The following is a 15,118-nucleotide window of genomic DNA, read 5'->3' on the forward strand; positions in this document are numbered from 1 at the left end:
TTTCTACTACAAAATTACAAATAATTTTTTAAAATTGTTTCTAATTTTAATTATTTATTTAATTTTGTTTTTTGATGACTTAATTTAATTAAAAGATATGTTGTTCATTAAATTTATTAATATGTAAATTTAACGATGATTTAAAAATTTACTTAAAATTTGAATATTTAAATTTTAGTTAAGTAATGAAAATTTGTAAATTTTAACGAATAATTAATTTAGTATAGATCAATTCAATAATTAAATTTAGTTTTTTCACTAGATTATTATATATAATAGATTTTTCAAACCATTATGTTAAGAATTTAATTGATATTTTAAATAGAACAATGAAATTAAAATAAAAAATACATTATACTAATTTAATGCATTAATATTTTGTAAAATTAAAAAGTTAGAAATATTCATCAGTATACCTCCAGTAAGTAAGTATTTGATAAATTTTAAAATGTATGAATTTAAATTTTAAAAAGATATTATGTCAAACAGTACATTCAAACTTATTGTTGAGTTTGAGAAAACTAAAGACAATAAACTAAACAACTTTTACATTGAAAAAACTTTAAATGTTATAAATATATTAAAATTTATTGCACCTAAAATAGTTAGTAGAATTTTCTAAGAATTAGTAGTAAGCTAAAGTCATAATTTTTTATATATTTCAAGCTAGAGTATTTTTATATTTTGATTGATTCAAAATAAAAGATATGATTTGCGCATTCATAATAAATAAGTATAAATAAATTTTAATTGAATTCTAATATCTAAAATTTATATCTTTAAAGTATACTGCATATATTTATGATACAAAACAAATCTATATCTATTCATATCTAATAATAGAAGCGAAAATTAATTTATACTTATATCAATAAGGCAAATATAAAGCACTAAAATTAATGATTAAATTTTTATTTTGAACAAGCAGATTAGAGATTTTAGGTAAATTTATTTGCAGTGGAAACATAAATAAATATTTATATAGAATAATTTTTCATAGTGAGTTTTATGTTGTGAAATAAAAGTTATGAGAAAGTAGATACAAAAAGTAAGAAACTTTTATATTTTGAAAGTCAATATAACTATTAATTCAAAGTGATAAGAATTAATTAAGTAATACTAATTTTAAGATTCTTGCTTGAATGAATAAAGATTTTCTTTCTAATTTAAGAAAGAGAGCAGAAAAAGGAAAGATAAAAGAAAGATAATAGATAATTAAATCATCACAATAAATTAGAAAAAAAGAAAAAGCATTTAATTAAATTATTTACAATATGAAAAAAGAAATATAATTTGTATTTGAAAAATATTCTTTTTTTAATTCCTGATAATTTATATACAAAATTTGTCAAAATTTATTGTTTAAAAAATAAAACTTACAAAAATCTATTTGCTTTTCAACATTTTTCAAATCAGACTTAACCTTGAAATTTATGAAATATCGTTATAAAACTTTTGATGTAGTGGTTGCTGCACATTTATTTTTGTTGATAAAAACAATTCCCATACAAAAAGTATAATAGAAAATATTTAAAAGACTTGCAAAATAAAAGAAAAAAGGTGGAATTGATATATAATTATAAAATTGATTGACTGAATTTCTTATTGAATAATCGATTGATTCAATGAATGAATGAATATCATCATCAAAAAAAAAATTAAACAGAAAAATTTTCAATAATTTAGTATTTTGAATACTGGAGATATGCTCTGTTTCAATTAAGATAGTCTAGCAACATGAGTGTATTTATTAATGAATGAATGAATTAGCTAATATTTATTATGTTAGTGTGGTTGATAATTTCATAGAGTTTTGAATAATATTGGGTAAGGAGAAAGATATCTTTTAAAAGTAATAATTTTTTATTTATAAATAAATAAAAAGAAAATAAATCATAAAATAAGAAAACCTTAAATAAAAAGATTGAAAAAGGAAAAAGGTTTATTACGATCGTTGTAGAGAAACAATACATAATAAAAAACCAAATGAATCAACAATCATAATTTTTAACTCAGTCTAGGCAAACTCCCACTAGAAGTGTTAATGTTCGTTCTCCTTCAAAAAGTGGAATCAAGTCACCCACTTATCGCGGAGACTATGCCTAAACACGCAATTTACCCTCAACTAATCCCATTCGCGCTCCCACTCCAGATTTGATGCCCCGTCATGAACGTATTTCTTCCACTGCTGTTCCCAACGGGTAATTTAAATTCAATAGTTTTAATTATATTATCAGCATAAAGTTTCAAATTTGCTCACTGAACACTTATTTTCATTCAATCTGCATTTTGCATACATGTCCATAGAAGGTAGTTTCTCTCCATAATATTTATCGATGTGATAGTTTTTCATTTTTTACTATATTTTCTATACTCATTTTTTTTGTTGATGTCTGATTCTTTTATCAGCATCACATATAAAAAATATTCCAGTGAAACATTATTTTTATAAATCGAGTGCAAAAGTTGAATTTTATAAGGTTGAAGGATAGATAAGTAGTTAAGTGAAGCTCATTATATAAAATACATATGCCATTACAAACATCGGATCATTTTTTATTAAATTTTTATAAATAGACTTAGATTTACTACAAAGAAAAAATAAAACCTTTCTGTATCTCCTCAAAGAGGTGGTTTCAGAGACGTTGATGAAATTACTGAGCAATTCAATAGAATCCTTAAAGAAAAGAATGATTAGATTGATTAGTTGAAGAGATAACTTAACGACCCTGAAGAAAATGTTAAGAGAGCTGCAAATAGAGGTGGACCAGTAATAAATTTTGCATTATTATTTTTCTCTACCAAATAGTTTGTTTACAAATATACCAAAAGCTTTTCAAAATTGAAGATTTGCAATTGACATATTAAATAATCAATTATGTCTAAATAAATACTTCAAAAAGCACAATCATTTTAAATGTTTTTCATTTTTAGAAATTCATAAATTGTGCTTTGTAGCTAGCTTTTGAATATAAAAAATGTTTCAAAACTTTAAAATCAATCAAACTAATCCATCAACTTTTTTTGAAATAAACTTTTTCTATAAAATAAACAGAGTGAAAACGATGTATCCGAGTTAATTTAGTAGCTCTAAAACTTAAATGTTGAATTAACTAAATCCAGATAGAATGAAATTAGACTCAGTGCTATGGTTTAGAACTATGAAAATTAAATCAACAAGTTAAGTGATGCCAACTTGAAACTCTCACAAGAATTAAAAGAAGTTGGTGAGTAAAACCAATACCTCGTATCTCAACTTTAAGGCTAAAACCCAGAAAGCGTAAATTATTTATTCATTTGTATAAAATATAATAGAATGACTATTATCTTTTAATGTTTGAGTTGCAAAAAAAAAATAAACTGAATGATTGATTAATAATAAAAAATACATGAAAAAATTTTGAAAAATATCTTTATAAAAGTTATTTTCTATCTTCCCTAATAGAATAATTAATTCGTTTAATTACTCAATTAACTAATTTCTACAGCCAGTAGGTATAATGATAATACTAACTAATTTATATCAAATAATAATTTTACACAATTAGTCAATTATTAAAAAATCTTTCAAATTAGTTTTACATTTTTCTTTCTAAATTTTGATAGATAAAACACTTTAAATTACAGAGCAACTTAATAAGTTTATCAATTAAAAAAGAAGAAATAAAAATTCTAATAAAAATTTTTAATTAGAAGATATTATTGAGTACATACCAATCAATAAATATTAAACAAATTAATTTACTTATTTAATAAAGAGAAAGAAATAGAATTTAGAGTTAATTTAAAAAAATCAAAATATTATATTAATAAATAAATAAATAAGCAAGCAAAGAGTAAGTTATTAAGTTAGATATTATCTTAGCTAATTTATATAGGAAATAAATAGCTTTAGCAAATAAAATTATCTTAAAGAAGATGAAATATCATTACAATAAAATAGCAAGAAATTATTCTTTAGAAGCAACAAAAAAATTTAGTTATTATAAAAAAATGACTTTTGCATTTAGTTTTTTATGGATCAAATATATTTTTGATTCAACTTGCACCATTTCAACTACTTTTTACATATATCATTCTTAATTTGATTTCATTTAAAATTAAATTCATTTTTAAATAAATTTAGAGAATCAGAGAAATATAAATCAAGCACGCTGAAGAACTTAATAAATTACACGCCTAATTAAGAGAAGCTTAATTAAATGCTGAAAGAAACTAAAATGATTAAATCAACTAATTGAGAAAGCAAAATCAAGAATTAGTCAACGAAATCGAAAGATTGACTAGCTTGATCAAGACTCTCTAGCAAGAATTATCTGCTAAGGGTGATACCACCTAGTTGAATATCATCATTTAGTAGAGAAACTAAGAGTTAGATAATTGGAAGAACAAGTACAACCTTCTTGCTGAAGAAAGAGCTAGAATGGAAGAAAAGATTGTTCAAGCCTAAACTGAAATTATGCGTCTTGAAAAGTAAGTTGAAATTTGGAAAGATCACTGCAACAAGATTCAATAATCTCATCCTAACTAAGACTAAAGAATGTAAATTAACTTAAAATAAAAACAAATAAAATACTCAATTTAAATTTTTACTAAAACAGCTAAGAATTACAAAACAAGATTGCTGATTACGAGTCAAAGATCAACTAACTTGCTATCGACAATCAAAGATTAAACTAATTAATCTAGATTAAGGATGAAGAAGCTGATAAAATCAAAAGAGCTTCCAGACAAAGCAATGTCGATTAACGTACTTATGATTCTCTTTAAAATGAAAATTACTAATTGAAGAACGATCTTTCTTCTAAGGAATTATTGATTGTCTAGTTGAATCAAAGAATCAGAGACTTTGAAGGCAACGGTTAGAAGACCACTCAAGAATTAACTCAAAAGATCTTCATTTTAACTAATGAATTAGATAATGTCACTTCCCACTTGAAGGCTCGTAACTAAGAATACGAAGACTTGTCTAAGAGATACAACTAATTACTCTAACAAACCAACTAAATGACCCAATCTGGTGAATTCAAATATCAAGAACAACTCAGCAAGTCTATTTAATTAGGTCAAGAAGTTGAAAAATTAGCTGCTCTAACCAGAGCTTAAGCTGATGAAATTAAAGACTGGAGAAATAAGTATGCTGATTTGGAATCTAGATACAACTAATAGATCATCCTTATTAGCTAACAAACCAACTAGGAAGTTTATAGAAGACAAATCTAAGACTTAGAAGATTAACTTAGAAGAAAGACTGCAGAAGCCAATGAATGGTAATAGAGTTTCACCAATCTCTAGGCTCAAAAGGAAAGAGAACTCAAGAACCTCATGGAAACCTTGAAAGATGAAATTAGAAAATCAAGCTCTAGCTTAAATCTTTAAAACGACTACAATAAGCTCAAGGACCAAGTTTGTAAGAAAAAATTTTTATTTGCTAATTTCATTATTAATTTATAAAATTATTAAAAACTAAATAGAATTATTAACCCACTAAATCGAACAACTCAATAAGATTAGTATCGAAAAGGACAATGAAATTCGTCTTTTGAGAAACTAGGCTGGTAACGATGCTTTATACAGAGAAAAGATTATTAATATGGAAAACAAACTTGTTCAACTCACTTCTGAATTATAAAACTAGATCAATTTGAACTAAATCAAGGAAAGTGAAATCGTTTCTTTGAAGCGTTAATTGGAAGAAGCACGTGGCAGATACAGTGCTGACATTGAAACTTAATTGATTCAACTAAGATCATAAGTTACCACTTTACAACAATTATTACAATAAAAGGATGAAATCATTAATGATTTACAAAGAAAGCTTGCTGAGCACGAAGATCCCGTCAAGAGATCCAAGAAAGATAATGAAACTTAAAGATTACTCAACTAGATCCAAGAACTTACTTTTGATAACCAAAGATTAACTAAATTGAACAATGAATAAGCAGTTACTATTGACTAACTCAGAAGAGATCTTATCAATTTACAATAACAATCATAGAATGTTGTTGAACAAAATAGAAAAATTGAAGCTCTTCTTTATTAGATCGAAGTTCTTGAAAAGTAACTCAGAGCTGTCGCTGAAGAAAGAGACAACCTTAAGAGATAATTGTTAGAAACCGAAACTCTCAGACAAAAACTCAAGGAATAAGAAGCTCGTGAACTCTACTTGTAAGAATAAATTCGTAATTTGGTTGCTTAATTAGAAAATGCTTAAACTGAAAATGTCAAGAGAGCAGGAAAGGAAAGCCAAATTAACCAATAACAAGTCCGCATCAACGAATTAGAAAATTTGATTTAAGTCCTCAGAGGAGAAATCGAAAAGCTTAACAATATTATTCGTATGAAGGATTAAGATTTAGATTCTCTCAAGAGAGAATCTAACAGAAAGAGTGTTGTTGATGCCGAGAAACAATAGCTCGAAAATAAGATTCTCTTATTAGCTAGTGAAATTGATAGATTATCTAGATCTCTTCAAGACAAGCACGAAGAAGTCAATCGTTTGAAATCTATTATTATTGAGAAGGATAGCTAACTCTAGTCTCTTCCTCAATTACAAAGCAGAATTGCTCTCTTGTAAGATGAAAATAATAGATTGAATGCTCAAATCAAGCTCTTAACTGAAGAAAACATCAGAAAGCTCACTGATGAAAACATTTAACTCCGTTAACGCTTAAATGAAATGGCTGACTTTGAAAGACAAAAGAATGAACTTGAAAACAAAATTTAATTATTGATTTCCGAACGTGAACGCTTAAATGGTATCATCACCACCATGACTTAAGAAAAGCTTTCCCTTCAAGCTCAATTGAATGACTATGCTCAAGGTGACCGCATCAGAAAAGAACTTGAATACCAAATCGAATCTTTGAAGAGAGACAAGCAAAGATTAGAAGAAGGTCTTACTAACTTGGCCAATGAAAACAATGAATTGAGATCTCGTCTTTAACAATTAGGTGATATGGATAGAGTCAGAGGTGAATTAGAAAATAAGATCAATCTTTTGATTCAAGAAAATGATAGACTCCGTGCTGCTTTGGCTGCTAAGAATGAAGAAAACACTAAATTAATTTTGAAGATTAACGATTTATCCAACTTAGAAAAGCTTAGAGCTGATCTTGAAGGAAGAATTAAGATCTACGGAGAAGAAAACCAAAGACTTAATGATATTATCAGACGTTTAACTGAAGATAATACTAGCTTGTAGACTCGTATTGCTTAATTAAGCAATATCGAACAAGTCCGTATCACTTTAGAAGGCTAGATCAACTTGTTAGTTGCAGAAAATAAGCGTTTGAATGATTTAGTCCGTGCTAAGGATGAAGAACTTGTCTAGATTCGTGACATCAAGACTAGATTCGAATTATTCTAATTGAGAAACATCGATGCCTTAGCTAGATTGACTATCACTATGGCTGAATTAGAAAGAGTTTCTGCTTAAAGTGTTGAAAAGACTAATAAGATTATTCAATTAGAATAGCGTTTGAGAGACAACACATTAGAATATTAAAACCAAGCTTTATAACAAAAGGTTAATCTTTTAACTGAATAAATCGAACGTTTAGTTAGAGAATTAGAAAATGCTCGTAACGAATTAATCTAGGTCTCTAGAAAGTGCCAAAGCTTAGAAATCGAAAAGCAAACTTGGGATGCTCAAAGAGCTCAATATGAATAAACAATTGCTTAATTGCATGCTGAAATTTAACGTTTAAGAGAACAAGCTGATGAAGGTGAAAAAGTCAAGAGAAGTAAACAAAACTAAGATAACAGAGTTGCTCAATTAGAAGCTGAAAATAAGTATTTATAAGACCAACTTGAAAAGTTAAGAAATGATAACAACCAACTTCTTTAACAAGTCAGCTAACTCACATTAACTCTTCAATAATTACAAGCTAAATTAAATGACAACACTTTATAAATTTAAAACTAAGAACTTCAAAATAGACTCAATGCCAAGACTGCTGAGCTTGAAAGAGTTGCTCAAGAACTCTAACGTCTTAGCTAATTAATCAATGAATTAACTTTAGAAGTTAACAGACTTAAATCTGAAAATGCTGGATTTGAAGTTACCAAGAGAGCTCTTGAAGGCAGAATCTAAGAACTCGCTTCTAGATTGGAAATGTTGACTGGTGAAATCAATAGACTTAACTAACTCAATGGTGAATTATCTTACAAGCTTTCTTCTTCTGCCACTATCAACGAAAGATATGCTAGACTTTCTGATGCCTATGTCCTCTAATGCGCTTTATCTGAATCATTGTCCAAAAAGGTTTCTGACCTTATTGGTTTCCAAAACGAAGCAGATGAACATAGAAAGAGAGCTTAACGTCAAAGTTAAGATAACGAAGCTCTTATTCAAAGAATTAACTAACTTGAACAATTATTGGCTGAAAAAGATAGAGAATTACAAAACTTAAAGGTAGCCAGCTAAAATGTTAGCATCCTTCAAATGTAACTCCAATAATCTAACCAAGATAAAGAAAATTTAATTAAGAGAATCAGAGAATTAGAAAATATTCTTGGAGAAAGGGATAAAGAAATTGCAGGTTTGAGAAATGCAAACAGTTAAGTCAACCTCCTTCAAATTCAAATTTAATAATACGAAAACTAAATTAACGACTTGAAGCGCAGACATGCTGATGAACTCGAAAATGTAAAGAGATAATACGAAGGTCTTCGTCAATCTACTGTCAATAGAGAAATCAATGAGCTCACAGTTAAGTTCAACATTCGTATCCAAGAACTTGAAAGAGAAATCCAAAAATACAAATCTCTCTCAGAATAATATGAAAATGAATTACGTGCTCAACGTCAATAAAACTCTGAACTTCTCCAACGTTTGGTTGATGCTGAAAACCGTGCTCGCGATTCTGATGAATAAGTCAAACGCTCTAGAGCTGGTCAATAATAGGTCAATAATTTGGAAGAAAATCTCAGATTCGTAACTGCTGAATTAGAAAAGTAGAAGAACCTTTTAGCTGAAGAAAAGAATAAGAATGCCTAACTTGAAAGTCAAAAATCTATTTTAGCTATGGAAATCGAACGTCTTAACACCATCTTGAAAGAAAAGCTCATTTTAATCGAAGACTTCTAACGTCGTGAAGCTGAATATGAAAACTAATTGAGAGAATTGCAAGCTAGACTTGCCTCTGTTGCTGAATTAGAAAGCAAACTCCAATTCTTCAACAACTAAATCTAGACATTGAACTTCAGCTTGGAGTAAAAGGAAAAGGAAAAGCAAGCACTTGGTCAACATTTAGTTGAACTTCAACAAACTATTGAATAATTAAGAGCTGAAAATACTTAAGTTGCTGCTTTCAAATACTAAGTTGAAAATCTCTCACGTGAAAACGAAGCATTAAAATAACGTCTTGTTGAACAATAACAAACTATCGACAAGTTAAGAGCTGAAGCTTCATAATTCGCTTCTCTTAAGTTCTAAGCTGAAAACTTATAACGTGAAAATGAAGCTTTGAAACAACGTCTCGTTGAACTCTAACAAACTGTTGATAAACTAAGAGCAGAAGCTGCTTAATTCGGAAGTCTTTAATACTAAGTTGAAAATCTCACTCGTGAAAATGAAGCATTAAAGCAACGTTTGGCCTAAACAGCAGAAACTCTTAGCTAATAAGTAGCTCAAAACAGCGAACTTTAAAGAAGAGTTCAATAACTAGAAAGCGAACTCCAATTACTCAAGATGTAATTAGAAGGTGAACGTGAAGATAACAAGGTCAAGAGAAGCAGAAACGATAAGAATAATGAAGATCTCTAAAAGGTCATCCAACAACTCCAATAAGAAATTGAAAATTTAAGAAGAGAAATTTAAGCTCGTGATTAGAAGATTGCTGAACTCTCAAATGCAAGCTACACCATTCAAATACTCCAACATGAAAAGGAAGATTTGATCAGAAAGTTAGATGCTATTAGTTAGGTATATGCCAAATCTTAGACTGATCTCTAAAACAGTCTCCAAAAGGTTGTTGTCCTTTCAGCTCGTGTTGAAAGCTCTGATGAAGCAAACAAGAATCTTACTGCCTAAGTTCAAATTCTTTCTCAATCTTTACAAAATAAGGATTAAGAATTAAGAAACTTGATGATTGCTTACTAAGAACTCCAAGTTAAATTTGGTCAAGAATAAGAAAATTCTCGTCGTAGCTCTTCAATGGCTTCTTCCAAGTTCATTCAAGAAAGAGTTTAATTGGAAGCTGAAATTAACAGACTTAAAAACGAATTAGCTATCATCGAACACAAGCATAACCTCACAATTGAAGAAATCAAGCGTTAGATGGAAGTATAGCTTTCTGAAGAACTCAGAAAGTAACTTGCTGCTGCCAAGGCTGAATATGAAAGAAGATTAAACGATGCCCTCAACGCTCAACAACAATAATACGAAGATGACCGTGTCAAGAGATCTAAATAACAACAAAAGGAAAATGATGATCTTAAGAACTAACTCTAATGTAAATATTTTTCATAATTTTGACATTTTTTTAAAAGATTTTTATTAAATATGACATATTCTTATAATTAATTTAACAAAATATAGTAACTATATAAATGCAACTTGAATAACAACTTGCTGAAGTTAAGGCTAGAATGGAAGCTGAAAGAAGAAGACTTGAAGAAGAAAATGCCATGCTCAGAGCCAGAGTTTAATAATTAGAAGACTAATTGTAACATGCTTTGGTTAACGAAGAAGAAATCTTAAAATTCAAGGACTTGATCCAATAACTTCAAATGCAAAAACTTAAGGATATCTCTGAACTCTAACAAAAATTAGAAGAATACAGAAGCTTACACGTCAATGCTGGTGGTTCTCTTCAAGATGCAATCAAGACATCCTTCCAAACTGAAATTCAATAACTCAGAGACAAGGTCCAATAACTCAACTAGATTCTCGAAGTCAAGAGCAAGGAAAATAACGAGCTCTAAAGTGCTAACCTCAACCTCATGAGAGAAAGATCAGAAATAAAGAAATCTATGACATCATCCAACTCTAACATTCAATTCACCATGGAAATTGAATCTCTCAAGAGATAACTTATTGTAATTTTTAATTATTATTTTTTAGCTTAACTAAAAATATTTAATTTAAATCTAGCAATCTAATGATAGAACTTAAGAATATGAAGCCAGAATTAAATCTTATGAAGGTAAACTCAATCAATATGAATTACAACTTTCTTAAGTTGTTAATGAACTCAAGCAAACTCAAGATATCCTCAATATTAAGAAGATGGAAAGAGACAATGCTTTCAATCAAGTAAAAATATAACCAACACGCCATTACTTAGTGTTAAATTTCTTTTAAATAAATAGATGGATTAACTTAAGAGCTAGACCCTCAGCATGTCACAAGCTTTATCTCAAGGAAGCAACGATGTTGATCTTTAAAATATTGTTTTCTTAAAGAAGGAAATTGAGAATTTGTAAAATTTAAAACATTTATTTATCTTTTTAAATAACAAATTAAACTTAAATCAAAAAAGAACTGTTGAAAAAGAAATGTATAAGTCCTAATCAGAAAAGAACTATGCTGAACTCAATAGAAAGAACGAAGAATTGGTTAGAAAGATTGAAGAATTAAATAACGTCAAGCTCCAATATCAATAAAATAATAACAAGATCTATGCCCTTGAAAAGGAAGTAATAAATTTACTATTCTTTATTTTGAATAAATTTTAATCATTTTTCATTTTAAAAAATAAATAGCTTCTCAAAAAACTTGAAACTGAAGAAATCCATATCATGTGAGAAAGTTCAAAGCTCATTTGAGGCAAACACTAAAAACACAAAAATACTTTTTTTCAGAATTAAAACTAACTATAAAATTATATATAAAAATATTATAAATAGATATTTCTATGTAAATCATAAAAACATTTTCTACACTTTTTATTGTATTCAACAATAGCATTTTAATTTTCCATTTGCAAAATAGTTCTTCAAAGTCTTCTTTTAAAATTTTATTTTTGTATCATATAATTTGTTTTATACATATAATATAAATAAACAATTAATTCTAAATAATTAAAAGTTTTCAATAAAAAGATTTTATTAATTTAACAAAAGTAGTTCTAAAATTTATCTTAATTTTTTAATATAATAAATCTTACAAATATGTACATAAATATTTTCAAATTTTCAGTAAAAAACAAAAATACTTATGTTTTTTAAAATATAATGTCATATTTAGTTTTAGAAGAAAGATATAAATAAGAGTTAGTATCAGAACATAATTAAAATACAGAGGAATTAATAAAAACAGATCAATTATTGGTTTATCAAAAAAATCTAATCATAATAATATAATTAACTAAATAAATTTTAAATTGTATTTTTAGAAATGTAATAAAAATAGTTTTTATTTTTTTGTTGTAATATTTTAAAATTTAGTTTTTTTTATCATGAAATTAAAAAAAAATTACAAAGAATAAATTTCTATTTTGTGAATTGGTGTGAATTTTATTTATTAATATTCTATCTTAAGTATAAATTTATAAAATGAATTCAAAACACTTTTAAAATATCTTCTATTTATTTTTTTAACTTTATTGATTCTTCATGATCTGGATAAATAAATATAGCTTTGTTAACAAGTTTAAATGCATCTTGGTATTCGCAAGTATTATAAGCCCAGAGAGCAGAGTTAAAGTGAGGTTCGAGTAGCATTTCACCCTCTTTCATAGAAACTTACAATTCGTATTTACCTCTTTCAATATTTCCATGCTTTATTTCAATCACACCCAGATTATTATATGCCTCAGCGTGGTGTGGATCAAATTACAAAACCATTTTTAGACACTGATAAGCCATACCCATTTCTCCCATATATATAAATACCTATAGTAAATATAAATAAATGAAATTTTATTATTATATTCTAAGCAAAATTTAGTTTGCTAATTATTACATGAGAGATATTGTACCAAATTTCAGCTCTATTTGTTTCATCTGCTAATTAAAGAGCTCTTTCAAAGCAAGGATAAAATAAATCGTACTATCCATCAAAAAATAAACATAATCCCAAGTTATTCCATAATTCAGCAGTATTAATTCCAAGCTATAATAATCTTTAATAGAAAAGAGTAGACTCTTCTGGTTGATCAATATAGAATTAATGTGCTGCAATTTAAGCGACTGCTTCCATGTTACTACTTTCAAAAGCTAAAACTTATCTTTTTAACAAATAATTTATTAAATATTTATCTACTTGACATCAAAATGCTTTAAGGTTATTTATCAATAAATGTATTTACTTATAAAATTCTACTGCTTTTGTTTACTGGTTTAGCTAGTCATAGACTCTGGCTATACCTAGCACAAATTAAATTTCATGAGGGTGCTTTTCTAATCCTTTACGATAGCATTCTATAGCAGTGATTGGCTGATCCAATTTAATATAAACCTTAGCCAACTCAAGTTAAGTTTTAATAATATTTTCATTTTTCAATGAACTTTAAAATTACTTTTCAGCTTCTCTTTATAATCCAAGCTGTTAAAATGAAATAATTTTAAATTCTGCTAATTGAAAAAATTATTTATTTTACTATATGATAGCATTTGCCAAGTCTTTCTTTCCACCACCAATCTTTATATTCAGAAATTTAAGTTGCTTCTGCAGACAATTCCAAAGCTTTTTTAGGGTTTATTTCTACATAAAGTAAATAATTGCAAATAGCCTTAGCAATAGCACCTTTCTTAGCTATTTTCTTCATATCTAATTTATTGGCATCCAAAAATTAATCGCCTGAAGAAGCCAATGATGCTGTACCTAATCTCATATACCTATTTTTTTTACTTTATTAAATAAAAAGCTGACTTTTAAAAATATAACCTTCCACCACTAGTAATAGGACGAGTAGTTCCTGGTCTATTACCCTTAAGCGCTGTTTCTAAACGGTTTTAGCTTGATGAAACAGGTTTGTTAGTTCCTGGTCTAGCAAAACCTGTTATTGGTCTTCCAGATTTAGACATAGGCCTCATTATCTAATTAAATATATGTTAGCATAAATTAAAAAGTTTTTACAAGAAACAGCTACTAAATTCATTTCATTAATTTTTTAGAATTTAATTTATTAAATTTTACAGGATTAATATCTCCACCACCTTATCTAGAAGTAATTGGCCTTTAGAATGAAGTACCTGGTCTAGCAAATTACGAAACTGTATTTTCATCCAAAAGAATATCTCCTATTCCTTCTTCATCTATTTCCAAATCATCTATATAACTTTTACGTACTAAACAGTTGCATTTTAACAGCCATGCAGCCTAATAAATTTTAATAGTTTTTCAAGATTATTTCTGATTTTTATTGCATTAATATTTGCAAATTTGAATTCATATTTTTTTTATTTTAAATTACTTACTTAATCTCTTTGATTGTTTTCAAGCATCTTATCACATAATTACAGCGTCTCATCATATTTACGCCTTTTATATCTACTCATTGCTACAATAAAATTATCCATTTTTGAATGAATTCTTTATATGCTACGTGTTTTGTTTTAAATATTCCTAAATCTTTGACAATATACTAACTAGATGTTTAAAGTAAATTTTGATAGTAATAATTGAATGAATATGTTATGTTATTAATAATAAATTAATTAAATTAATTTGCAATAAAGATACTAACTAAAATTTAATATTTAAAACTCTACATATAAATTTCTAATAGGTATTTATTTATGCATTTGTGTGCATGTACGCTCATTCTAATTTCAAATACTAAAGCAAACATCAAATAATTTAAAAAATAAATAAATCAATTCACAAATTAAATAAACATAAATAAAAATATTTTTTTATATAATAGATATTAAATTAAGTTGAAAAGTAATTAATAAAAATTGAACTTTTAGAAAGCAAAAATAAAAATTAAAATATTTAAAATGAGTACTATTTACAATATTTCAATTAAAAACACTAATTAAATGAATATGCAGTAAAAAAATAAATTTTATATATTTAACACCCTATTATAAAATTAATTTTTGTTGTATTTCTAAATGCTTCTTTATTGAAGTATTTAATAGTAACATTTTTTCAAATTATTTTAATTAAAAACAATAAAAAAATTAAATAAACAAAAAAAGTCATTGGACTAAGAATAAAGGT

At 26.8% G+C, this 15,118-nt stretch overlaps 2 protein-coding genes across 2 annotated transcripts; one reads left to right on the forward strand and one right to left on the reverse strand. All coding sequences in view use genetic code 6, as the record gives it.

Moving 5' to 3' along the window:
- Positions 1-1,761: 1,761 nt before the first annotated feature.
- Positions 1,762-11,751, forward strand: TTHERM_00578520 (hypothetical protein; the record flags this gene model as incomplete). Its single annotated transcript, XM_001022853.2, has 11 exons — positions 1,762-2,201; positions 2,578-2,770; positions 3,056-3,280; positions 4,127-4,542; positions 4,602-5,410; positions 5,475-10,457; positions 10,544-11,043; positions 11,099-11,260; positions 11,317-11,426; positions 11,487-11,643; positions 11,710-11,751. The coding sequence occupies 11 exons, from the start codon at positions 1,762-1,764 to the stop codon at positions 11,749-11,751; spliced, it is 8,037 nt and encodes a 2,678-aa protein (XP_001022853.2).
- Positions 11,752-12,507: 756 nt separating this feature from the next.
- TTHERM_000578529 (TRP protein for ciliary function protein) lies at positions 12,508-14,469 on the reverse strand (the record flags this gene model as incomplete). Its single annotated transcript, XM_012799491.1, has 7 exons — positions 12,508-12,840; positions 12,911-13,175; positions 13,257-13,492; positions 13,548-13,785; positions 13,835-13,986; positions 14,087-14,269; positions 14,368-14,469. The coding sequence occupies 7 exons, from the start codon at positions 14,467-14,469 to the stop codon at positions 12,508-12,510; spliced, it is 1,509 nt and encodes a 502-aa protein (XP_012654945.1).
- Positions 14,470-15,118: the final 649 nt, after the last annotated feature.

The sequence above is a fragment of the Tetrahymena thermophila genome (genome assembly GCF_000189635.1).
Source record: "Tetrahymena thermophila SB210 genomic scaffold scf_8254464, whole genome shotgun sequence".
Lineage (NCBI taxonomy): Eukaryota > Ciliophora > Oligohymenophorea > Hymenostomatida > Tetrahymenidae > Tetrahymena > Tetrahymena thermophila.